This window comes from Rissa tridactyla, chromosome 27 (genome assembly GCF_028500815.1).
Source record: "Rissa tridactyla isolate bRisTri1 chromosome 27, bRisTri1.patW.cur.20221130, whole genome shotgun sequence".
Classification (NCBI taxonomy): domain Eukaryota; kingdom Metazoa; phylum Chordata; class Aves; order Charadriiformes; family Laridae; genus Rissa; species Rissa tridactyla.
The window spans coordinates 132,936-155,088 of NC_071492.1; the positions used below are offsets into that span (position 1 = coordinate 132,936).

Consider the following 22,153-nt stretch of genomic DNA (forward strand, 5'->3'; position numbering starts at 1 on the left):
CCCCAGGGAGGGGAGGTGGCCTGTGAGGACATTGGCATCACCTGGCCGCTTGTCGTAGTCGCTGTCGGCGATCTGGTACTTCTCCACCTGCGAGACGTCCTCGTACTCCCCGATGCGTGCCCCGCTCCGGTCGATCACCTGCAGGGGGGGTGGGCAGGGGAGTTACAGGGGGAATCTCCCCCACAGGGGGGGCCGTTTTGGGGTAAGAAAAGGGGGGATGGGGACATACGTGGATGCGGCAGCCGTCAGTCACGGGGTAGGAGCCCAGCAGGGCCTCATCGCAGTCCAGGCGTCCCAGCAGCTCCTCCTGGGTGCTGTAGAGCTCCAGGTCCATGCAGGAGGCTGGGCTGCCCACCACCAGCTCCAGTTTGCACTGGGAATAGCAGGAGTAGGGTGGGTGGGTGGTGGCAGGACCCAGCCCCGGGCTGGTCCCAGCCCACAGGATGCCAGGGCAGGTAGAAGGAGCCAGTGCTGGTGGCTGGAGGGGGCTCCCGGGCTGGGCCCCCTCCCCAGACAGGGGAGAAGCCGGGGGGAGGGGGGGAGTGGGGGTGTCTGGGGGAGAAGGGGGGAGAGGGAGTGATGCTGGGGAGGACGGGGGGAAGGGGGCAGCGCAGGTGAGAGGAAAGAGAGTGTGTCCCAGGGAGAGGGGATGGGAGGAAGAAGTGGGGCCCGGTGGGGGAGAGGGGGAAAAAGCGGGGGTCCCGGGGAGGGGAGGCAGATGGGGGAGTCCCAGTGACTGGGGAAGGGGGTGAGGAAAAGAGGGGGCCCCAGCGAGGAAGATGAGGAGGAAGACGGGGATCTTGGCCTGCCGTATGGAGGAGGAGTGGGGAGGGATCCCGGCAAGGAGGCGGGGGGGGGGTCCCGGTGAGGGGGAAGAGGAAGGAGTCCCAGTGACGGATGCGGGGAAAGAGGGGGTTCCCGGTGAGGAGATGGGGGGGAGAAAGAGGAAGGGGGGGTGTGTCCCGGTGAGGGATATGAGGAGGGAGTCGGGGATCCCGGTCCCCCCTGAAGAGGACGCGCGAGGAGGGGTCTCGGTGAGGAGGGGGTGGGGGTCCCAGGCCTCGCTGCGGGGGGGGGGGGGGGAAAAGGGGGGGGGCGTGTCCCGGTGGTACCCGCCGTCCCGGGGAGGAACGTGGTCTCCCACGAGGAAGGGGCGGTCCCGGTCCCCAGCGGGGGAAGGGGAATGAGGAGGAGGGTCGCGGCGGAGGGGGCCCGTACAGGGGAGGCGGGGCCCGGCCCGCCAGGGCGGAGGCCAGGGAGGGCCGCAGCTCCGGTACCTTGAACTCGGCGATGGTGAGGCCGGTGCTGTACCGCTTGAGGGCGCGGAAGGAGTTGAGGCTGCTGCTCACCGACAGCGACACGGAGCCGGCCCCGAGGCCCAGCCCGGGCCCGGTCTCCGCCGCCGCCTTCATCCCGCCGCCACCGCTTCTGGAACCTTCGGCCCGCCCCGCGCGCTCGCCCCGCCCCCGCCGCCCGCCCAATCGGCGCCGCCGGCCCGCCCCGCGCGCAGCGGGGCAGCCAATGGCGAGGGACCCGCCCCCTGCCCCAACCGCCAATAGGGACGCGCTCGGGAGGAAGGGGAGGGGCCCGCGCATGCGCCGGCCGCCGGTTTGTCCTGCGCCGCCGCCGTCGGGGCCGCCATGGAGGCGGAGGGCGGCTACGAGCCGGGCTTCGTGGGGATCCGCTTCTGCCAGGAGTGGTGAGGGGCCGCCGGTACCCCCCAGCTCCCTCCCTGCCACCCCCCCGGCCCCCTCGCTGGCCTCCCCAGATACCCCCTGGTTCCCCCAACCCCGCCCCGGGTCCCCCAGATACCGCCCCAACCACTCTCTGGGGCCCCACAGGTACCCCCTGAGGTCCCCCCAGCCACCGAGACACCTCCGGGTTCCCCTAAGCCCTCCCCAGCCCCCCCAGATACCGCCCCAACCACACCCCAACTCCCCCAGATACCCCCGGCGGCCCCCCAGTCCCCCCTCCCCCAGGGATGTGGCCCCGGGAGTCGTTCGTTCCCCCCCCCCCCCCCCGAAGAGACCCCGCAGTGACACCCCCCCCGTGTCCCTCCCCAGCAACAACATGCTGTACCCCAAGGAGGACAAAGAGAACCGGATCCTGCTCTATGCTGTGAGTGCCCTCCGCCCCCCCACACTGCCGCTGCCGGGGGGGACCGGTCTCAGCGTACCGGACTGCACGGCACTGGGACCGGTCCCGGAGGCGTACTGGGACCAGTCCCATCCTCGCAGTGGGATGTGCCTGCCCTCCCAGCCCCCACGGGGACCCCCTGGTGGGGCCATGCCGCGCCCCTCCCAGTTTGGCACTGGGACCCCTCCGTAACCCCCAGCTCTTCCCCCAGTGCCGCAACTGCGACTACCAGCAAGAGGCTGACAACAGCTGCATCTACGTCAACAAGATCACCCACGAAGTGGAGTGAGTTCGTTAGCGGAGGGAGTTCGTTAGTGCTACCGGCCACCTGGGTCCTGGGCAACTAATGGGGGCAATTAATAAGAACAGTTCTTGTATACTTAATTAGTAAAAAGACAGTTGTGGTAGTTAATAAGTGATCGAGGGGCGACTGGTTGGCAATAAAGGGAGATAACAAGGGAGAACAATTTAAGGGCGCTTAAGGTGGGGGATACCAGGGTTGCTAATAGCCATGGGGTAATTAAGGGGCCTAATTAATGCCCTGGGGTGTCTCCTTGCAGTGAGCTCACGCAGATCATCGCCGACGTCTCCCAGGACCCCACACTGCCCCGCACCGAGGACCACCCCTGCCAGAAGTGAGTGGGGATGTGGGGACCCCCGTGGGGGACATCAGCTCCCCCCCCCAGCTCTGGTGGTCCCCCTCGGATCTCTGGTGCCCTCCCCAGTTCTGGTGTCCCCCCCCACCCCGTGGGCTCTCAAGTGTCCCTCTTTGTCCCTTGTGGCTCCAGTGTCCCCGTGGGTCTCTGATGTCCCCCTCCACACCTTGTCACCACTGTCCCTCTTCTCCCCCAGGTGTGGGCACAAGGAGGCTGTATTCTTTCAGTCACACAGCGCCAGAGCCGAGGTGAGGTGACCCCCCCACCCCCACGTCACCATTCCCCCTACGCGTGTCCCCCCCCACCACCACCGTGACGCCCTTCTGCCCCTCAGGATGCCATGAGGCTCTACTACGTTTGCACGGCCCCGCATTGTGGCCACCGCTGGACCGAGTGACAGCGCCTGGAAACGCTCTCAATCTCAACATTGCCACAGATTGTGGCCGTTGCCCCAGAACCCCCCAACCCTGGGTCCACCTCTCCCCCCGTACCCGCTGGGGTGGCATTTTGGTGGCAATAATGATTATTTTTGGCAGTGGTCTGTGTCGGTGGCTCTCTGGGGTTTGAGGGGGCTGCGGCGGGGGGGGCGGCATTGGAGGGGGATGTGGCTGGGGGGAGATGGACCCAGTGGGGATGTTACAGCTGCGGGGCCCAAATCGTCCGCGGTTTCCTCCCAGTCACAGGGGATGGGCCCCAAATCACATCCCTGGTACCCCAAATTGCCCTACTCAGCCTCAAATTGCAGCCGTAGGGCCCCAAGTCACAACCCCGGTGCCCCAGGTTGCTCCCCGAGTGCCCCACATCACCCCATAGCAGCCCCAACATGTCCCTACCGGGCTCTAACTCACCCCCCTGGAGCCCAGTTTGCATCCCCAGTGCCCCCACTTGCCCGCAGCGGGGCCCATGTTGAAGTCCTGGTGCCCTAAATTGCCCTATGGGGCCCCAAATTGCTCTCTGAGTATCCTAAATCACCCCCCTCCGTGCCCCCAGATGGCCACCACTGTGTCTCAAATCACTCCGTCAAGCCTTGAATTGCCCAAAATTGCCTTCCCCTTTACCCCAAATCACCCCCCTGGGTCCCCTGAACCACCCTCCAGCCGACCCCCCGTCTCCTCACCGCACCCCAAATCGCTGCTGGGGGGCACCCAGGCATCCTGCAGCCCCACGAAAGCCTCCTTGGTCCCGGTGAGACTGGGGAGGCGCAAATCCACTGCCCCTAGACCCCCTCGCTTTGCTTCAACGAGATTTATTATTATTTTAACAACCTTTAAAATGGGCAGCGACGGCCACTTCTGCCCCGCTGCCAGCGGCGTGGAAGGGGGTCGGGGCTGGGAGGGGACGTGGCTGCTGAGGTGCTCAGGGGGTGTTTGGGGGGGCTTGGAGCAGGAAACCAGAGGAAAATATACATCCGAGAGCTCCGAAAATGGTTAAAGCTTAGAGAATTGCCTAAAAAAACAACCCCCCAAATTTAACTGGGAAAGAGAATCAGCACCCCAATACCTTCATTTCAAGTGTTTCAGGGCTGCTGCCCCGCAGCCTCCGGTCCGTCTCCGGGAGGGGGTTGGAGCGGAGCAGCCCCAGGGTCCAGGGGTCCGCTGGGGGCGTGGGGGACGGTGCAGGAGCGCAGCTCCGCTCCCATCCAGTGGCAAAGGCTTTCCAGCGCAGTCCTGGCCTTGGTGGCCTCAGCGCGGATGGTCATCTGCGGGAGGAGAGGGTCCCCTCGTCACCCTGGTCCTTGGCCATTTCCGAGCTGAGGCACCAGGGGAGTGGTTCGACCACCCGGCCAAGGAGGCACTGACCTGGGTGTAGAGCCGCAGCGTCTCCTGGAACTGGGTCCGCAGCAGCCGCAGGGCCCTGGCAAAGGTCTCGTCCTGGAGCTGGGATCCTACAGGCACCACGGCTGCTGTAGGCCCCGTTCCTCCTCCCCTCCGGGAGGGGACAAAAATGCGCCTCGTCCCCATCAGGGAGGGGGTGTGGGGGCAAAGGAAGGCCCTCACACTCACCCGTGGGTTTGCCGGCCTCGGAGCCTGTTTCCTCTCCTGTTTCCCAAGGTTTTTCATCCAGCAGTTCCTAAAAAGTCGACAGAAGCACTGCTGAGCCTGGCTCGAGGAGCGAAAACACCTTTTTTTGGGTATTTCTCCCTCCCGTAGACAGAACGCTGACTTGCCTCTGATTGCTGGAGCTCCTTGGCTGTTTTCGGCAGGTCCTCGAGCGGCTCCTGGGTGCGGGCCGGGCTCTGTGGCCGGGGCCGTGCCCGCGGGGGGAAGGCAGCCGCCAGCCTGCGGAATGAGAGATGGGGTCAGGAGCAGGAAACCCCTTCCCCACTGGACAGACAGACACCAACCTGCTGCCCACCTGCTGTTCTTCTGGCAGCGTGCGAGGAACCGGGCTGAAATGCTCAAGCGTGGGTTCAAGAAGGCGGCTTTTTCCTCGTCCGCGGGTTCGGGTGGTTTCAGATCCTTTAAGGAGCCGTTGAACCTCTCTGCGGTGGCAGGGCGGGAGGTGTGAGCTCGGCCATCGCCAGGATCCGCCCGCACCGTCTGCCCGCAGTGCCTCCTGTTACCTTCGGCGTCGGCCAGCGTCTGGAAGTGCTGCCTGAGGTACTTCTCCTGCTCGGGGGTCTGGGGCAGGGAGGTGCTGGGCGGCGGGTTCTCCTCTGGCTCCTCCACCTCCCCCGCAGAGCCCGACGAGTCCTCGTCTGCCGGGACAGGGCAGGACAGCAAAGCCCCCCACCGCGATACGATGGGCGTTAGCACTGGGCGGTTTTTATTCCCATTCCGGTCCCCTCGCAAGAACTAAAGCTGCCCCCGAGCTTTTCACGAGGGTTTAGTGCTGGCAAAGACGGTGCTCCTGGAGCCCTGGCCACACCGCCGGCGTTACCTTGTGGCTGACAGCGAGGCGTCGGGGAAACACGGGACGAGGCGTACTTCTGGCTGAGCCCGAGCTCCAGCCCCCCTGGGATCATGGGGCGCAGCGGCAGCTCCATCACGCCTGGCCTTGGGGGAAGGAAGGGGAGCGGGGTGAGCGACGGCCGAGCACCGGACGCCAGCGCCAGATCGGTGCTCGCCCTCGCCCCGAGCCGGGACGCGCTCGGGGGCTCGGCTAGGAGAAGGTTTGCGGGAAAGTGATGGAAAAATCAGCGAGGAGGAACACAGTCGTGCAGGTGGGGCGCTGGAAAACACGTGTATCGCGCTAATTGGTGTTCAGTCTCATACGCTCGACAAGGAGAACACCTGCACTTGGATAACGTCGGCCTGCGATGGACCCAGGGGCACCTCATCGAACGTGCCCCAGGTTCCTGCCCCGCTGTTGAAGAAGATCAAAAGCACAGTGAAAAACCCTGCCCGCCCGAGCTCTCGGAGTACAGGCGAGAGCAGCAAGTCTGAGCTCTTGGCTCTTTTGCTAACGAGGACTCTCTCGCCAACGAGGACTCTCTCCCGCTCCGCAGCGCCCCTGTCCCCTGCTTGCACGCATCTGCCCGGGTGTTGGCTTCGGAAATTCCCCCACCCACGAGGTGCCAGGGTTCAATTTGTTCTTTGCCTTTTCCTCCCCAGGTTTGTTCCTGCGTTGGCTCGCAGAAGGCGAAGGCGCCGTGGGAAGTTGCCAGGCTCGGTGGTGCGGGAACAGCGAGAGGGTGCGCGCGCGACCTGAGACGATACCAGCCACGTGCTTGTCTCGCACCGACAGCACCAGCCTGAGCAGCGCGCTCGTTTGCAAAGGCCGATTAGACACGAGCTGCGCGCCTCGTTTATCTGGCGAAAGCCAGGACGGATGGCTGGAATCAACCTGGGCTTGTGGCAGAGGCCCCACAGCGCAATGTTATTCCAGAAAATATTCCGGTAAAGCCAGGAGAGCGACCGTGCCTCCGTACTGAACACGCAAGCCCCCCCCCCAGCCCCTGCAACTGTCTTCACCGACAACGCCAACAAGCCTCGTTAAGAGTTAATTGGCACACGGTAAGTGACTTGGTCCCACCTCACCAAAAGTATAAATCTGGAGTTTAGAATCCTCCATTTGGAGGAGGAGAATTCCACCACCGGACGGGTCGCCAGGCCTGGACTCTCCTCTCCCTCTTCAGGGAGCCTCACACCTCCCACTCTGGGATGTTACCCAGGGAAATATCGTTAATGAAACACTGAACTATTAACTCACGCTCCATTTCTGCCGTGAATGCATTTACCAGCGGCAATTCTGAGACGGTTACGTCTGTTCACCTTAATAAGGTGTTTCATCTTTTCCGCTTTGCAACAGCGTCTCAGCGGAAGCCCCCGGCAGGGCTCCGAAATGGGCAAACGCTGACTGCGGTCAGTGGCTGCATCCGTGATCCTTCGGACACAAAACGGCTGAGCGGGTCTGGGACCCCTCTCTGAGGAGCCCGGAAAGAAGGAGGGGGTCTTCTCCGAACCTCGCCTCAACAGGGAGGGCTTCCCTCAGCCGCGGATCGGGCTTGGACTCTCAATGCGACCCTCGCGCCTGAAAAGTTTCCCTGCTCCGACCCCGACAGCACCAACCTTCTTCCCTCTGGCGCGCACAGCTCCTCCGGTCCGGCCCCGGTCATATCCAGTGATTCCCGTCCCCCGTCGGTTTCCTCGTCCTGGAGGAGCTCGGAGAGCTGGAAGTCCTCGGAGATGTTGCCGGGAGAGCTCTCCACCTGCCGGAGATGGGAAGCTGATGTCCGAAGCCGGATTTTCTTTTTCCCCGGAAAGAGGGGTGCCGGCACGAGCGGAGGGGTCTCCAGGGAGGGTTGATGGCGGGTGCGGGATCCGGCCCCACCACTGAAAGCAGATGCTCCAGGCTGCCGGGCTCGAGCTCCACGTCACCCCCGAAGTGGGGCTTGAGGGGGGTGAAGTAGGGGGGATCCCCCTCCGGCAGGGTCTTGATGGGGCCCCTCTCAGCGCGCTCTGCCCATCGCCCCTGCGGCCGGTAGCTCCACCGGGGGCCGTCAGCTGCTGCGTCGCCCTCCTCCACCTCTCCCAGCTGGAAAAGGGGGGAGAGAAGAGAAGGGATGTGGCGGAAACGGAGCAAAGGGACCTTCGGCCAGCCCTGTTAAATTCAATTAAATTAAATTACACGGCCAGGGTTGGCCGCGTGCCTTACCAGCCTCTTTGCCCACATGGGCAGCCTGCCGTTGGTCAGGATGCACGCCGGAGCTGGGGAGGGGGGGGAAAAGGCGAGGTTAGGAACAGGGCCGTGTACCCCCTTCGGGGGAGAGGGGGGCAGAAAACGGGGTGCAGCTGCAGAAGGACCCCCGGCCCCCAACGCACGTGGCCCTGAGTCTTCCTTGGAGGGGGTCTGCGGGGGCAAGGCCTCCTCTCGCTCCTCCTCGGGAGCTCCGCCGGCACTGGGGGCTGCCGCCCCACTGGGGATGGAGATGTAGGTCTGGCGCCTGGAGGAGGGGAGAACGGTGGCGCCGCCGAGCTCCTTCCTGCCCCGAAGGGCAAAACCGGGGTGGGACGCGGGGGCGAGGGGCTTTTCCCCGCTACCTGAGCTGCGCTGCGGCCCCAGGCTCCTTCCCTGGCTTCGGCTGCAGCAGGTTGAGCTCCAGCAAGTGCTGCCTCATGCTGCTGGGGATTTCGAGGCCCAGGTGCCAGATAAAGATGCAGCTGGGGGTAGAAACGTTGGGGCGGGGCGGGGGGGGGGTGTATCAGGTCGTAACCAGAGCGTGGATTATTCCCTCAGTTAATTTCCTCGATTCACTCTGCCCTCCAGCACTCGTGGGCGCACCCTGCCCAGCGCCCTCGAAACCGGCGTCCCGCGAGGGGTGTGGGGTGTAAATCAGACTGTTTCTTAGCCCCCGCCGGCCCCTACCTGTCTCCCGAGACGGTGATGAGGTGCCTGCAGTTGTAGGTGAACCGCATCCCCGTGACTATATCTGCGCCAAACAGAAGAAAATGCAGGGCGGGGGGTGGTGGGGGGGGGGTTTGCTTGTCAGGATAGCGACCCCCCCCGCCCTCCTGGCTCGTTTAGGTTTAATCCCCGTAGTGGGAGCCATGGGGGCATTTCTGGGGGGCTTGGCGGCTGGATGGGGGCCAGGAGGGGTAAGCACAGCACTGGGGGCTGCCCAGCAGCTCTCCTCTGCGTCTTCCCCTTTTCCCGGGCAGCTCCCGGGCTTCCGAGAGGAACCGAACCTGAATGGCCGAACATTTTCGCCACGCACTCCCCGGAGTGGAAGTCGATGAGGGCGATGCTCTTGTCGGAGCAGCTCGTGGCCAGGAAGGTGCCCGAGGGATCCAGCTGTACCTGGGGGAGAGGAGCGGTGGGTCGGGCTCGGCCCCAGCTGGGAGGGCGAGCGGAACTTCGGAGGAGCGTGGGAGGGTTTGGGCCGAAGGGACCTTCAAAGCCCACGCAGTGCCACCCCCTGCCCTGGGCAGGGACACCTCCCACCAGCCCAGGTTGCTCCAAGGCCCCTCCAACCTGGCCTTGAACCCCTCCAGGGATGGGGCAGCCACAGCCTCTCCGGGCAGCCCGGGCCAGGGGCTCACCCCCCTCATCGCAAAAAATGCCTTCCTCGCGTCCAACCGAACCCTTCCTCTGGTGGTTTCAAGCCATCGCCCCTCGTCCTGTCACTGCAGCCCCCGCTCAAAGTCTCTCTCCATCTTTCCTACACCCCGTTAGGCACCGAATGGCCGCAGCGAGGTCTCCATCTCCTCTCCAGGCTGAGCAGCCCCAGCTCCCTCAGCCTCTCCCCACAGCAGAGCTGCTCCAAGCCTTCAGACCGTTCCCGTGGCCTCCTCTGGACCCACACGAGCAGGTCCGCACCCGGCTTGTGCCGGGGACCCCAGAGCTGGATGCAGGGGGGGGTCTCACCGGAGCAGAGGGGGAGAATCCCCTCCCTCGACCTGCAGCCCAGGAGACGCTTGGCTTCCTGGGCCGCGAGCGCACGGTGCCAGTTCCCGGCGCCCATGTGCCGCCCACCAGCGTCCCCACGTCCTTCGCGGCAGGGCTGCTCTCCATCCCTCCCTTCCTCCCTCCTCCAGCCTGCGTTGGGACGGCGGTTGCCCCCAGCCAGCTGCGGAACCTTGTTGAACCTCACGAGGTTCCCGTTGGCCAAGGTCTGCAGGTGCCTCCGGGCAGCAGCTCTTACCCTGAGGGGTTCAAGGGCTCAGCCCCAAGCCCCTCAATCCTGCCCCCTCCTGCGCCGAGGGAGGGGCTGCTGGCGCCCTGACGGCCGACACGTGGTGGAAATCGCCCTCTTACCTTCAGCACAGAGCCCTCGTCCCCTTGCGACCCCTTGTAGCAGCGCTTCAGCTTCCCGCTGGCCGTGCTGTACACCCTGTGCGGGGAGCGGAAGGTGCGCAAGCCGGCCCCGAGCCCCCCCAGGGACAGCAGAGCCAGCGGGAGGAAGGCGACCCCGAGGCGGGTTGAGCCCAAGCCGGCACGGAAAAGTGTCTTCACCTGACGTTTCTGTCCTGGCAGGCGACAGCGACATGTTTCTGTGTGATATCGATGTCCATGTCGTACAGGGTGGTTTTCTCGGCGACGTGATGCGTCCTGACGAAATTGAAGCCGTCTGGGAGCTGTCGGGAGACGGGAGAGCCGCGTTGCCTTCTCGCCCCTCCGATTTTTCAGGGAGAAACAGCAGATCCCTGCAGAGGTGCTGCTAAACTCACCTTTTGAGCGTTGCGGAAATAAATACTTTTATCGGCGCCGCAGCTTATCAGCTGAATGTCCCCATCGCCTGAGCGGAGAGAGCACAGGGAAAGGCGATCAGAGATCGTGTCCCATTCCAAATTCACTGCCGAGTGAATCCAAGAAATGCTTCTTTATGAATGAATCCGTAAAAAAAATGATTCTTTTAACAACTAGATGCAATCCAAGGGTGGGATCCCCCTGCTATGGGTGTCCCCCCGACGGACGGCTCGGTGCTCTTCGTCTGGAGACGCCTGTTTTCTACCGAGGAGCCCCCTCTGTCTCAGGCGGTGGAGGTTTAGGTACATAAACCCAGAGAGAAAAACCCCGTCTTCAAGGCAGAAGGCAGCGAAGGGCAGCCTGAGGGTGGGCGTTTGGGTGCAATTCAGCCACCTACCAGCAAATTTGACCGACGTTATCGCTGAGGAGTGATCATCCAGGGTTTGCTCCAGCTTGTAGTTCTTGTCTACGTTCAAGACATGGATCAGCCTGTCTCTGCTCGCCGAAGCCAGCAGCGCTGCTCCTGGAGCCACCGGAGAAGAGGGTGTTAAAAACAACGCCACGCTAAGGTTTTGCGGTGGCTTTCAGGCATCACCGTCAGGACAAAGCCTTACCGGTCTCCGGCTTTGAATACTCCAGGCAAAGAACTTCTGAATCGTGAGCATCCACTTTAGCCACCGCCCGCATGAACCGCAGCTCGTGTATCCTGCGAGGGAAGCGCGCCATAACGGGGGGAGCCAGGCAGGAACACCGTCGTGGGCGGCCAGGGGGCTCGGGGATGCCCATGGAAAAGGGTTGAACAGCTGGAACGAGTGGCGAGGAGCGCAGCCAGGCACCCAAGCGCCACCCTCCTCCTCTGGCTGTCGGCCGAGCTGGGGGCCACTTGCCTGAGGGTTCCTCCTCTGTCCCCCGATGCCAGGTACTCCCCATCGGGGCTGACCTGCATCACCCGGACCCCAGACTTGACGTCCAGGTGACCCAGGTTCTCATTTCGGTCGGGGGCGCTGGAGGAGTCCTGGAGGTGCCGCGTGTCGTTGTCCACGTAGATGATGTTGCGCAGGGTCTTGGGGCGGGGGGAGAGGGGACAGTCAGGCCCCCGGCAGAGCGCAAGGCAGCTCTTTGGGGAGGAGAGGAGCCGCCCGCGTCACCCAACTGCTTCCAACAGCCCCGCTTCATTTTCCCACCCTTCCTGCTCGGGAAACACCAACATTTGAGAAGCACAACTGTGTCCTTTGGTCGTTCGGACAGAGATAGCAGGTGCAGGAGAACAGAAAGCAGTTTTCCAGGCTTGCTATAATCACCAAAACCCACGAAAAATCGCTGCTCCTCTCCTGCTCAGGCAGCAGCTCGGTCCCCAGAGCAGCAAGATGCCGATGGGAACGCCCTGAAACTGCCGGCGTTGGTCAACAGCCGGCAGAATATGAGCCAGCAGTGTGCTCAAGTGGCCAAGGAGGCCAACACCATCCTGGCCTGTATCAGCAATGGTGTGGCCAGCGGGACTGGGGCAGTGATGGTGACCTGTACTGGGCAGCGGTGAGGCCCCACCTCGGGGGCTGTGTCCAGTTCTGGGCCCCTCACCACAAAAAAGACATGGAGGGGCTGGAGCGAGTCCAGAGAAGGGCAACGGAGCTGGTGAGGGGTCTGGAGCACGAGTCTGGTGAGGAGCGGCTGAGGGGGCTGGGGGGGTTCAGCCTGGAGAAGAGGAGGTCGAGGGGAGACCTTCTCGCTCTCCACAGCTCCCTGAAAGGAGCGGGTAGCCAGGGGGGGTCGGTCTCTTCTCCCAGGGAAGAGGCCATAGGACAAGAGGAAACAGCCTCAAGTTGTGCCCGGGGGAGGTTTAGGATGGATATTAGGAAAACTTTCTACACTGACAGGGTTATTAAACATCGGAACAGGCTGCCCAGGGCAGTGGTGGAGTCGCGACGCCTGGAGGTGTTCAGAAGATGGGTAGGTGTGGTGCTGAGGGCCGTGGGTTAGTGGTGGTTTTGGCAGTGTTCGGTTGACGGCTGCCTTGAGCAGGGAGGGGGGACGCAGCCCCCCACGGTACCGTGCTGTAGGCACTGCCCTGCTCAGGGCATGCGGAGCCACCTCCCAGGTTCCAGACACGGATGGTGTTGTCCGAGGAGCACGTCAGGAAGGAGCCGGGCGGCAGACAGGATCTCCGCTCCTCAAATTCGGGGTACACCTGCACCCGGGGAGTTACGCGTCAGGGGTGGGGAAGGAAAGTGGGGACGCAGGTGCCCTGAATGGCCCCTCTGGGACCCGTTCGCTCTTACCTCCACGCTCCAGACAAAGGAGCTGTGGAAAAGGTCCGACCACACTGTCCTGATGTTCCGCAGGTCCCTGACATCCCAGACGTAGACACTGTGGTCCTTGTAGACGCAGGACAGCCAGCAGTTGTGGGTGTCGTAGGCCAAGGCGATTGTGTCGGGGTAGGCCAGGTCTGTCCGCCTGCAGGGAGTCAGGTCGCGTCCCTAGGGCGCTGCGTTTTGGGGGGGCCAACCCCTCCAGAGCCCAAGCAAGTGCTCTGCCAGAGGCAGATTTTGGTTTGCAAATGAAACAGTGACCGTACCCCGACAGGCGACCCCCAAAGTGAAGGGGAAAACAAAGCGGTGCGACCCCCCCCGCAAGCCTGACGCCCCCCCCCCCCCCCCATCCTTGCCGTCCTTCGGCGCGGGCGACAAGTCAAACCTATCTCAGCTCAGACCTCCGTTGAGATGAACTTGGGGGATGAGCAACGAGAGCTGCGCGGTCCAAAACCCCCTGGCTTGGACACGGAAGCCACACTGGGCAGTTGATGTGGGGGGGTGGGGACAGGGGAGTCCCTACCGTGCCCTCGGCCCTGCGGTACCTCGGTGGGGAATCCTGGGTGACATCCACGCCCAGGGGGTGAGGTTTGGGGAGGTCGCTCAGATAGCTCATGTCCCGAGCCTGGAAAATCCTCACGGTGCCGTGGGCACAGCCACAGAAGATCAGCTCCTCGCTGAGGCAGAGGCAGTTCGCCAGCGGCACCTGCGGCCGGCACGCGTCAGGTCCCCGCCGTGGGCTTCACCCCGGGGGCCTGGGGGTGCCCCCCTTCACCTGCAGAATGATCCATTTCTCCAGCACCCGCTTCTGGTTGAAGTGGCAGAGCAGCCCCGAGGAGGAGACGCAGAAGGTGCTGCCTGACATCTGCCCATGGCCGCAGGCCACCCCGCAGAAGACGTTGTCAAGAAGCTCCCCCAGCAGCCCCGAGCGTCCCACCAGCGGCACCGTCTCCGTGATCTGCAAAGCAGGGTAGCACCACCAACCCCACATTAACGAGCGTTAACGAAGGAAATGTCTCCCAGATGCCGACAGCGAGCAGACCTCGGCGGCGTCCCCGTGCACCCACAGGCTTTTGCTGGCCCAAGCGTCCCCAGCTCCAGGATGAGCCGAAGCACCCGCGACTTCGAGGACCGGTGCAGCAGATGCACCTGCCCCAACAAAGCCCTGACGAATATCAGACAGGGCTGACAAAAGCCCGCGAAAAACCTAACAAAGACCTGACAAAAACCTTCCCACCGCAGCTCTCCTTCCCAAGAGCCTGAACCTGCACATTGTCGATGTTTGTCGGTGTCTCAAAGCGGTTTCGGTTAGAGTAAAACCGAGTTTGAATTGGTCACCGTCTTGTAAAAATAAATCCTGGTTTTAGTTTATTAATGGGTCTGGCTCGGTTTGTGAGGTTCTGTCGCATCCAGCACCAGGCAGCTGGAGCAAAGCAACATTCAGGTGTGATGCAGCCATGAATTCTGGGGGGAAAACCTGGCATTTCTTCGGTCCTTTCTACAGAAACCACCCACTCCCGCGTCACGTTGCCTTTGGTGACGAGGATTTAAGCAGCGTCCAGCCCCAGTTCAGCTTCACTAGCCGCCCGCACCCATGGGACGGCATCGGCAAAGGACACCCCCTCACCTTCAGCTCCCTCGACGTATCCAGGAACCAGAACTTGACATGGCGGTGCCCCACGGTGACGAAGTAGCTGTCCTCGGAGAAGGACACAGACATCACTTTGCAGGACACCTTGTTTGATGCCACCAGGGAACCTTTCTGCTCAGAAAGAAAGGCGTGGTCAGGTTGCGCACAAGCATTAACCCCCCAAGAGCCTGGAGCCACAAGCAGCCATAAGAAAAGATGGAAAAGGGCCATTTCCCTCCCATTTGGGGAATTTCAAGCTGCTTTAAGCCAGCTCAGTTTGGCCAGAGCTCACCTTCCAGTCCCAAACGTTGACCACCATGTCGTGCGGGTGTCCCACCGACACCAGGTACCGGGCGCTGGGGGAGAAGGCGACGCAAGCCACACCGTGCTTGTGACCGTGCAGCGCTGAGACCTGCGCCCGCTCCTCCACGTCCCACACGCGGACAGCCGGTCGGTGCCCATTCTGCGTGGGGAATCAGCAGCGTGGCGCTGGCTTTCCCCTTCTCACCAGCCCCCACAGCCACCCGGCGTGTCCTCTGGCCCTAAAGGGTGTTCCCACCCTCCCAGCGTGATCCCAAATTGGGTGGAAACCCCCCCCCAAAAGCAGGGAAGGGACAATCCTGGCTACTCCATCCTGCTGGCGCCGGGACAGCCAAAATTGGGGTTTAGGTGACTACAAGCAAGTGGCACTCACCTCTCCGGTGACAATGAGCTTTCCATCAGGCGAGAAGGCCAACGCGCTCAGAGTTTTCCTGGAAAATATTGGGTTTTCTTTGACAACTGGCTTGCTCTGGAGGGAAAAACTGAGGTTTTATTGGGAGGAGAAGGGAGGAAAAATACTGGAAGCTGTGCAAGCATCGCTCCTGAAGCCCAACGTATGGCACAGCCTGTGTTGGGGGGTACCTGGAGAAGTCTGGGGGGTGTTTGGGGGGTACCTGGAGGTGTTCAGGAGGTGCCTCTGCGTGTTGTCACGGGGATTCAGGATGACGACGACGCACCTGGGTGGGAAGGGGGGAGGTTTTTCCCGGGCTGGGATCTGGGGGGCACGGAGGGGTTGCTGGGGGTCCCTGTGGGCACTCACCCGGCTGGGTAGGCGAGCAGTCCCGTGGCTGGGTCGCAGGCCAAGCCGCTGCTGGTCTGGGCGGTGATTCCCAGGACCTTCTCCAGCGTCACCTGAGGAGAGGAGGAGGGACCCCCAGGCGCGGGGCTGGAGGAAGCAGGGTGCGGGGGGTGGTCCCTCGGGGGGACCCTGAGCCCCCAGGGGTGGCCCCTTGGGCACGGGGCACTCGCGTGCCTCTCTGTGCCCCATCCCCGTGGGGGCACCTCAAAGCACCCCCGGCTGGGAGCGGCGCCCCACCCATGGAGACCCCCCCAAGTGCTGCCCCCCCCCACCGACTCCGCCCCGCGGGGTCCCCGGCCACAGCCCGCCCTGCGCCGCGCCCCCCTCACCGCCTCCTCCGGGCCCTGCTGCCTCCACCGCCGCCGCGGGTGAAGGAGCGGGGACGAGTCGGGCCCGGGCCCGGGCCCGGGCCCGCCGCTCACCGCCGCCATGGCCGCCGGCCGCCGCCGCCCGTCACCGATGCGAACTGCGCGCCGAGAGCCAGCGGCGCCTCCCCATTGGCCATCGCCCGCGAGCCCGCCTCCCGCCTAGCCCGCCTCGACCAATGGCAGCGCGGCGCTGGGGACCCAGGCTCCGCCCCTCGTGGGGGTCCTGCACAGCGCTTAGCCAATGGCGAGGTGGAGCGGTGAAGGCCCCGCCCCTCCGTTTCCGGGGCCCCCTGGTTCGAGCCCTGAGGACCCGACCTCACCGGGCCGGCCCGGCCGCCGACAGCAGGTACGGCACGGCGTATTTATCGATTATAATCGCCAGGGTGATTACTGGCGTGGGGAGCCGTCTGCCCTGCCCCGCCGGCGGAGAACGGGGCCGTCTGGACCGTGGGGAGCCCAGCGGGGCATCCCTGGGCCGCGTAGACCCCGTTGCCATGGCGACGGTGCCCCCTCAGTGCGCATGCGCTACCGCAGGGGCCGGGCAAGCGTTGCTACGGCGACGGCCGGGCGCGCTGACGTAACGCCTCCGCGTCACGTCCGTGCGGCGGCGATGCCTAAGTCCTGCCGCGCTCCGCACTGCTCCAACGCGGCGGGGCAGCCCCGGCCGCTCGCCCGCCGCCTCAGCTTCTACAAGTGGGGACCGGGACCGGGGCCGGGGGGGCCGGGACCTGAGCCTGAAGCTCGTTCTGGGGTGGACCCGGGGCCTGGGGTGGGGCCTGTGTGCGGTCGGGGCTTGCGTGAGGCCTGGGGCGGGTTCTGGGGTGGGCCCGGGGCCTGGGCTGGCCTGGGGCCGGGCTTGGGTCCGAACCTGAGCCTGAACTTGAACCCGAGCGGGGCCGGGGCCTGGGGCCGGGCCTGGGGTGGGCCCGGGAGCTGTGTGAGGTCTGGAGTGGGGCCTGGGTGTGGCCTGCAACCGGCTCTGAGGTGGGGCCTGGGGCTGGGCTCAGGGCCTTGAACCTGAGTGCGGCCAGGGTCGTGGGGCTCCTTCTGGGGTGGGGTCTCAGCCCCGGTGGGGCCTGGGGCTGGTTCAAGAGCGGGGCTGGGGCCCGGGGAGAGGGGCCAAATGGGCTTTTTGAGGGCAGGCGGGAAGCCCCCCGAAAGGTGGGAGGACCCCGGGGTGGGATTATCCAAGGTGGGGTGGCCCAAAATGGGGGCCTCTGGGGCTCCAGAGAAGGGGGTTGTGGGGACACCCCCCCCCCACCACCACCACCACCATGTGTCCTGTTAACCCCCCCTGCCCCTCCAGGTTCCCGCTGCAGGACGCGGCGCGGCTCCGGCAATGGCTGGCGCACATGCGGCAGGAGAACTGGGTGCCCACCCGCCACCAGCACCTCTGCAGCGACCACTTCGAGCCCTCCTGCTTCCAGTACCGCTGGGGCGTGCGCTACCTGCGCCCCGATGCCGTCCCTACCATCTTCCCCCCCAGCCCCCCGGTGAGCTCCCCCCACCTTAGGAGCACCTAGAATAGTCTTGAGCCCCCCAGAAAGGTCTAGAAACATCTATGAGCTCCTCTAGAAGGGTCTAGAAGCATCTGTGAGGTCCCCCAGCAGGGTCTGGAAGCTTCTGTGAGAGGGAAGGGTCCCCTGGAAGCATCTTGGAGCTCCCCAGAAGCGTCTCAAGGGGTCTTGAAGCTTCTCAGAGGGGTCTAGAAGGGTGTGGAAGAGTCTAGAAGGTCCTGGAAGCCCCCTCAGGAGGGGATGGAAGCTCTCCGTGGGGTCTCGGAGCTCCTCAGAGGGACCTCGAGGTTCCCCCAAGGGATTTAGGAGCTCCCTGGAAGGTCCCCAGGAGGGTTTTGTTGCCTCGCGGTGGTTTTTGTCCCCAGAGCGGGGGCTTTTGAGGAGAAACCTGCCCTGCCACCCATCCCCGCTCCACTATAGCACCGCGAGAACCTCCAGAAATGGGGAATTGTGTTTTTCTACAGAAACAGGAGAGTCCCAGCACGCCAGCAGGCGCCACCCAGCCTAAGCAGCCCCTCCCAGTGAGCGTCACAGAGCCGGTGACACCGGAACGGCTACCCATCCCCAAAACCACCCTGGCCACGGCCCTGGAGCCCGCTGCGCCGCTGCCATCCCGGCGGGTGGAGCAGGCAGAGGGGACAACCGTTCCCCCGCCGTCACCAGCGGTGACCGTCCTCTCCTCCGCCCTGACGCTTCCCATCGTCTCCACCGTCCCCATCGTATCACAGGCGGTGACGGGGACGTCCCCGCCGGGGGAGCTGAGCACGGAGGAGCTCGTGGCAGTGGCGCTGGTGCTGCAGCGGAGGGTGAAGGTGCTGCAGCAGCGGCGGCGGCGGCACCGGGCCCGGCTGGAGGCCATGGAGGGGCTGGTGGAGCAGCTGCGGCGGGAGAGCCTGCTCTCCGAGGAGAGGCTCCAGCTGGTAGGTGACAGCGGGGACATGCTGGGGCCACCGGCGGGTGACCCATGGCTCTGTCCCACCAGGGGCGACGCCGTTCCCCGGTGTGCGCTGCTCCTTGCTGGGCGATGCCAGTCTGAACGCTCGGGAGAGGGAGGTGGCCCTGTGGTATCACCCCGTGGTGTGTCCCCAAGTTGGGGACTTCTCCATGTCCTCCCGTCCCTGTCCCCTCTGCTTCCAGGCCTGCCTGCAGCCGGGCCCGGTGACACCGGATCCCGCTGGCACCGTCACCATCATCTGCCGGGAAGAGGAGGAGGAGGAGGAGGCGTTGGTCTACGCCGTGCCATCACCGGCAGGGACGGCCGGTGGCCTCAGCCTGGAGCAGCTGTGACACGGTGGCAGCGTCACCAGGAACCTGCTGGGACACTGAGCGGGGGGATGGCCCTCCCTGAGGACACCGCGCTGCGCCTCGGGTGTCACCCAGAAGCCAGGGGCCACCCCCCCACCCCGGGGGGAGGGGACACTTTATTTTTGTATTTAAGGTTTATTTTGTGATACTGGGGGAGGGGGGGGGGGGCGATGTGGGGACAGGGATGTCCCCTCCCCCCAGCTTTAATAAAGGACGATGGAGGCGAGCGGCAGGGGGGGTCTGTGTGGGACATGGGGCGGGGGGGGGGGGGGTGCCCTCTGTGGTGGCCTTGGGGACATTGGCCTCTCCTGGGGGTGTCCCTGTGTCATATCCCGCCCCACCATCTCCGGCCATCAGTAGGTTCCAGAGTTAACAGTAGGGAAGGGGGGCGGTTCCCTTGGGAATGGCCACGCCCCCTGTGCCTTACAGGTATGAGGGGCCCCTACACCCTCCTATAGCCTCTGCCCCTATGGCCCCCATAGATCCCTGCGGCCTCTGCCCCTACAGCCACCGTACCCCCCACGCCAGCTCCCACAGCCCCTATGGGCTCCCACAGCCCCTATAGGCTCCTACAGCCCCTCCCCAGCCCCTGTACCCCCCTGCAGCCCCCTATACCCCTCCTTATAGCTGCTCTCCAGCTTCCCTAGCCCCCTATAGCCTCCATACGCCCTATGGCCACGCTCCAGCCCCTGGAGCCCCCTCCCAGCTCCAAGTCCTACGGCGTATCCACCCCTACGGCTTCTTCCCGCCTCCCTATAGACCCCTATAGCGGCTCTCCAGCCTCCACCCTTCCTCTGCAGCCCCCTATAGCCTGTTCCCAGCCCTGGCCAACCCCCTATAGCTCTCGTAGCCCCTTTGTGGAGCATATAGGCCCCCATAGGTGCTCTCCAGCCCCTATAGGCCATCTCCAGCCTTAAGGCTGCTCCCCGTAGCCCTCTATAGCCGCCATAGTCACCACAGCCATCTATAGCTGCTCATCATCCCCCGTGGTCCCCTGTAGCTGCTCTGCAGCCCCCTATAGCCCCACAGCGCCTATGTCTGCTCATCAACCCCTATAGCCCCTATGCACCTGCCCCTATAGCCGCTTATCACCCCCTATACACCCGCACCTATACGCCCTCCCCTATAGCTGCTTATCACCCCCTATAGCCCCTATACGCCCTCCCCTGTAGCTCCTATAGCCCCCATACACCCTCATAGCCCCTATACGCCCTCCCCTATAGCTGCTCATCACCCCCTGTAGCCCCCATACACCCTGCCCTATAGCCGCTCATCACCCCCTATACCCCCATACACCCTCCCCTATAGCCCCCGTACTCCCTCCCCTGTAGCTCCTATAGCCCCCATATGCCCTCCCCTGTAACCTCTATAGCCCCCACACTCCCTCCCCTATAGCCCCTATAACCTCCTTACACCTGCCCCTATAGCCCCCATACGCCCTCCCCTGTAGCCCATATAGCCCCCATACGCCCTCCCCTATAGCCCCTATAGTCTCCATACTCCCTCCCCTGTAGCCCCCATACTCCCTCCCCTATAGCCCCCTTACATCCTCCCCTATAGCCCCCATACACCCTCCCCTGTAGCACCTATAGCCCCCATACGCCCTCCCCTATAGCCCCTATAGTCTCCATACTCCCTCCCCTGTAGCCCCCATACTCCCTCCCCTATAGCGCCCTTACACCCCCCCCATAGCCCCCATACGCCCTCCCCTGTAGCCCCTATAGCCCTCATACACTCTCCCCTGTAGCCCCTATAGCCCCCATACTCCCTCCTCTACAGCCCCCATACACCCTCCCCTATAGCCGCTCATCACCCCCTATAGCCGCTCATCACCCCCTATACCCCCTATACTCCCTCCCCCATAGCCCCTATAGCCCCCATACTCCCTCCCCCATAGCCCCTATAGCCCCCATGCACTCTCCCCTATAGCCCCCATACTGTCTCCCCTATAGCCCCCATACACTCTCCCCTGTAGCCCCTATAGCCCCCATACTCCCTCCCCCATAGCCCCTATAGCCCCCATACTCCCTCCCCTATAGCCCCCATGCACCCTCCCCCATAGCCCCCATAGTCCCTCCCCCATAGCCCCTATAGCCCCCATGCACCCTCCCCTGTAGCCCCCATGCACCCTCCCCTATAGCCCTCATACACTCTCCCCTGTAGCCCCTATAGCCCCCATAGTCCCTCCCCCACAGCCCCTATAGCCCCCATGCACCCTCCCCTGTAGCCCCCGCCCCCTTGGCCCCGCCCGCGCCCCCCGCCCCCGTTCCGCGCATGCGCGCTGCGCCCCGCCCATCCCGCCGGCCGCGTCCCCAGCAGGTACCGGGGGAGGGGGGGGGACGGACACGGGGGCGGGGGGACGCGACGGGACCGGCCCCGGCCCCGGGACCCCCCCCCCCCGCCCCCGGCCCCGCACCGCGGCCGCCACCCCTATCCCGGCCCCGGAGCATCCCCGGGCCCGGCCCGGCCCCGGCCCCCAGCCCCGGCCGGGCCCCAGCGCGGTGTCCCCCTCCCCGCGGTGTCCCCGCCGGTGTCCCCTCCCGTGTCCCCCTCCCCATCCCTCACCCCCGCCGGTGCCCCCATCCCGGTACCCCATCCCCGTTCGCATCCTGGTACCTCGGGCCCAGCCGCATCCTGGTCCCCATCCCAGGATCCCCATCCTCATCCCAGTACCTCCATCCCACTATCCCCATCCCAGTACCCCAGTCCACATCCCAGTATCCCCATTCTCATCCCAGTATCTCCATCCCAGTATCCTCATCCACATCCCAGTATGCCAGCACCAGTACTGCCATCCCTATCCCAGTATCCCTATCACCGTATTCCCATCCCATCCCCATCCCAGTATCCCCATCCTCATCCCAGTATCTCCAACCCGTATCCCCATCCCCGTACCCCAATCCACATCCCGGTATCCCCATCCCAATACAGCCATCCTCATCCCAGTATCCCCACACCAGTACCGCCATCCCTATCCCAGCATCCCTATCCCAGTATTCCCATCCCCAACCCTGTCCCCATCCCAGTATCCCCCTCCCAGTACTCCCGCGTCCATCCCAGTAGCCCCATCCCAGTATCCCAGTCCCAGTATCCCCATCCCCATCCCAGTATCCCCACATCAGTACTCCCATTCTCATCCCAGTAGCCCCATCTCAGTATCCCAATCCCCATCCCAGTATCCCTATCCCAGTACTCCCACCCTATCCCAGCATTCCCATCCCAGTAGCCCCATCCCAGTATCCCATCCCCATCCCAGTATCCCATCCCAGTAGGCCCATCCCAGTTTTCCATCCCCATCCCAGTATCCCATCCCAGTATCCCCATCCCAGTATCCCGCTCCCATCACAGCATCCCCATCCCAGCATTCCCATCCCAGTAGCCCCATCCCAGTACTCCCATCCCCATCCCAGTAGCCCCACCCCTGTGTCTCCATTCCAGTTTCCCTATCCCAGTATCCCAATCCCCACCCCAGTATCCCATCCCCAT

General features: G+C 64.2%; 4 protein-coding genes across 4 annotated transcripts in view; 2 read left to right on the plus strand and 2 right to left on the minus strand.

Annotated features, from left to right (window-relative positions):
* The window catches only part of TBCB (tubulin folding cofactor B), a 2,133-nt gene extending 677 nt beyond the window's left edge, over window positions 1–1,456 (minus strand). The window contains exons 1-3 of the mRNA XM_054183661.1: window positions 1,278–1,456; window positions 230–373; window positions 7–138 (exon numbers count right to left, since the gene is read on the minus strand). Coding sequence (XP_054039636.1) covers window positions 7–138; window positions 230–373; window positions 1,278–1,412 — 411 coding nt within the window. The 5' untranslated portion in view covers window positions 1,413–1,456. The remainder of the gene's footprint in view (window positions 1–6; window positions 139–229; window positions 374–1,277) is intronic.
* Window positions 1,457–1,585: 129 nt separating this feature from the next.
* POLR2I (RNA polymerase II subunit I) lies at window positions 1,586–3,327 on the plus strand. Its single transcript, XM_054183878.1, has 6 exons — window positions 1,586–1,699; window positions 2,064–2,118; window positions 2,348–2,421; window positions 2,697–2,771; window positions 2,989–3,040; window positions 3,127–3,327. Exons 1-6 carry the CDS (start codon window positions 1,641–1,643, stop codon window positions 3,187–3,189), a joined length of 378 nt encoding a protein of 125 aa, XP_054039853.1. The 5' UTR covers window positions 1,586–1,640; the 3' UTR covers window positions 3,190–3,327.
* Window positions 3,328–4,008: 681 nt separating this feature from the next.
* WDR62 (WD repeat domain 62) lies at window positions 4,009–15,930 on the minus strand. The gene is made up of 30 exons (XM_054183892.1): window positions 15,807–15,930; window positions 15,439–15,530; window positions 15,293–15,355; window positions 15,052–15,109; window positions 14,650–14,820; window positions 14,355–14,489; window positions 13,503–13,685; window positions 13,273–13,433; window positions 12,698–12,872; window positions 12,469–12,606; window positions 11,309–11,484; window positions 11,036–11,127; window positions 10,819–10,944; window positions 10,403–10,470; window positions 10,188–10,309; window positions 9,990–10,065; window positions 8,921–9,032; window positions 8,601–8,664; window positions 8,276–8,395; window positions 8,057–8,178; window positions 7,890–7,942; window positions 7,566–7,769; window positions 7,304–7,443; window positions 5,673–5,788; window positions 5,356–5,490; window positions 5,148–5,274; window positions 4,960–5,071; window positions 4,796–4,862; window positions 4,592–4,677; window positions 4,009–4,491 (listed from the first exon to the last, which is right to left on the minus strand). The coding sequence occupies exons 1-30, from the start codon at window positions 15,906–15,908 to the stop codon at window positions 4,309–4,311; spliced, it is 3,579 nt and encodes a 1,192-aa protein (XP_054039867.1). The 5' UTR covers window positions 15,909–15,930; the 3' UTR covers window positions 4,009–4,308.
* Window positions 15,931–16,428: 498 nt separating this feature from the next.
* THAP8 (THAP domain containing 8) lies at window positions 16,429–18,867 on the plus strand. The gene is made up of 4 exons (XM_054183916.1): window positions 16,429–16,538; window positions 17,152–17,338; window positions 17,827–18,282; window positions 18,500–18,867. Exons 1-4 carry the CDS (start codon window positions 16,456–16,458, stop codon window positions 18,647–18,649), a joined length of 876 nt encoding a protein of 291 aa, XP_054039891.1. The 5' UTR covers window positions 16,429–16,455; the 3' UTR covers window positions 18,650–18,867.
* Window positions 18,868–22,153: the final 3,286 nt, after the last annotated feature.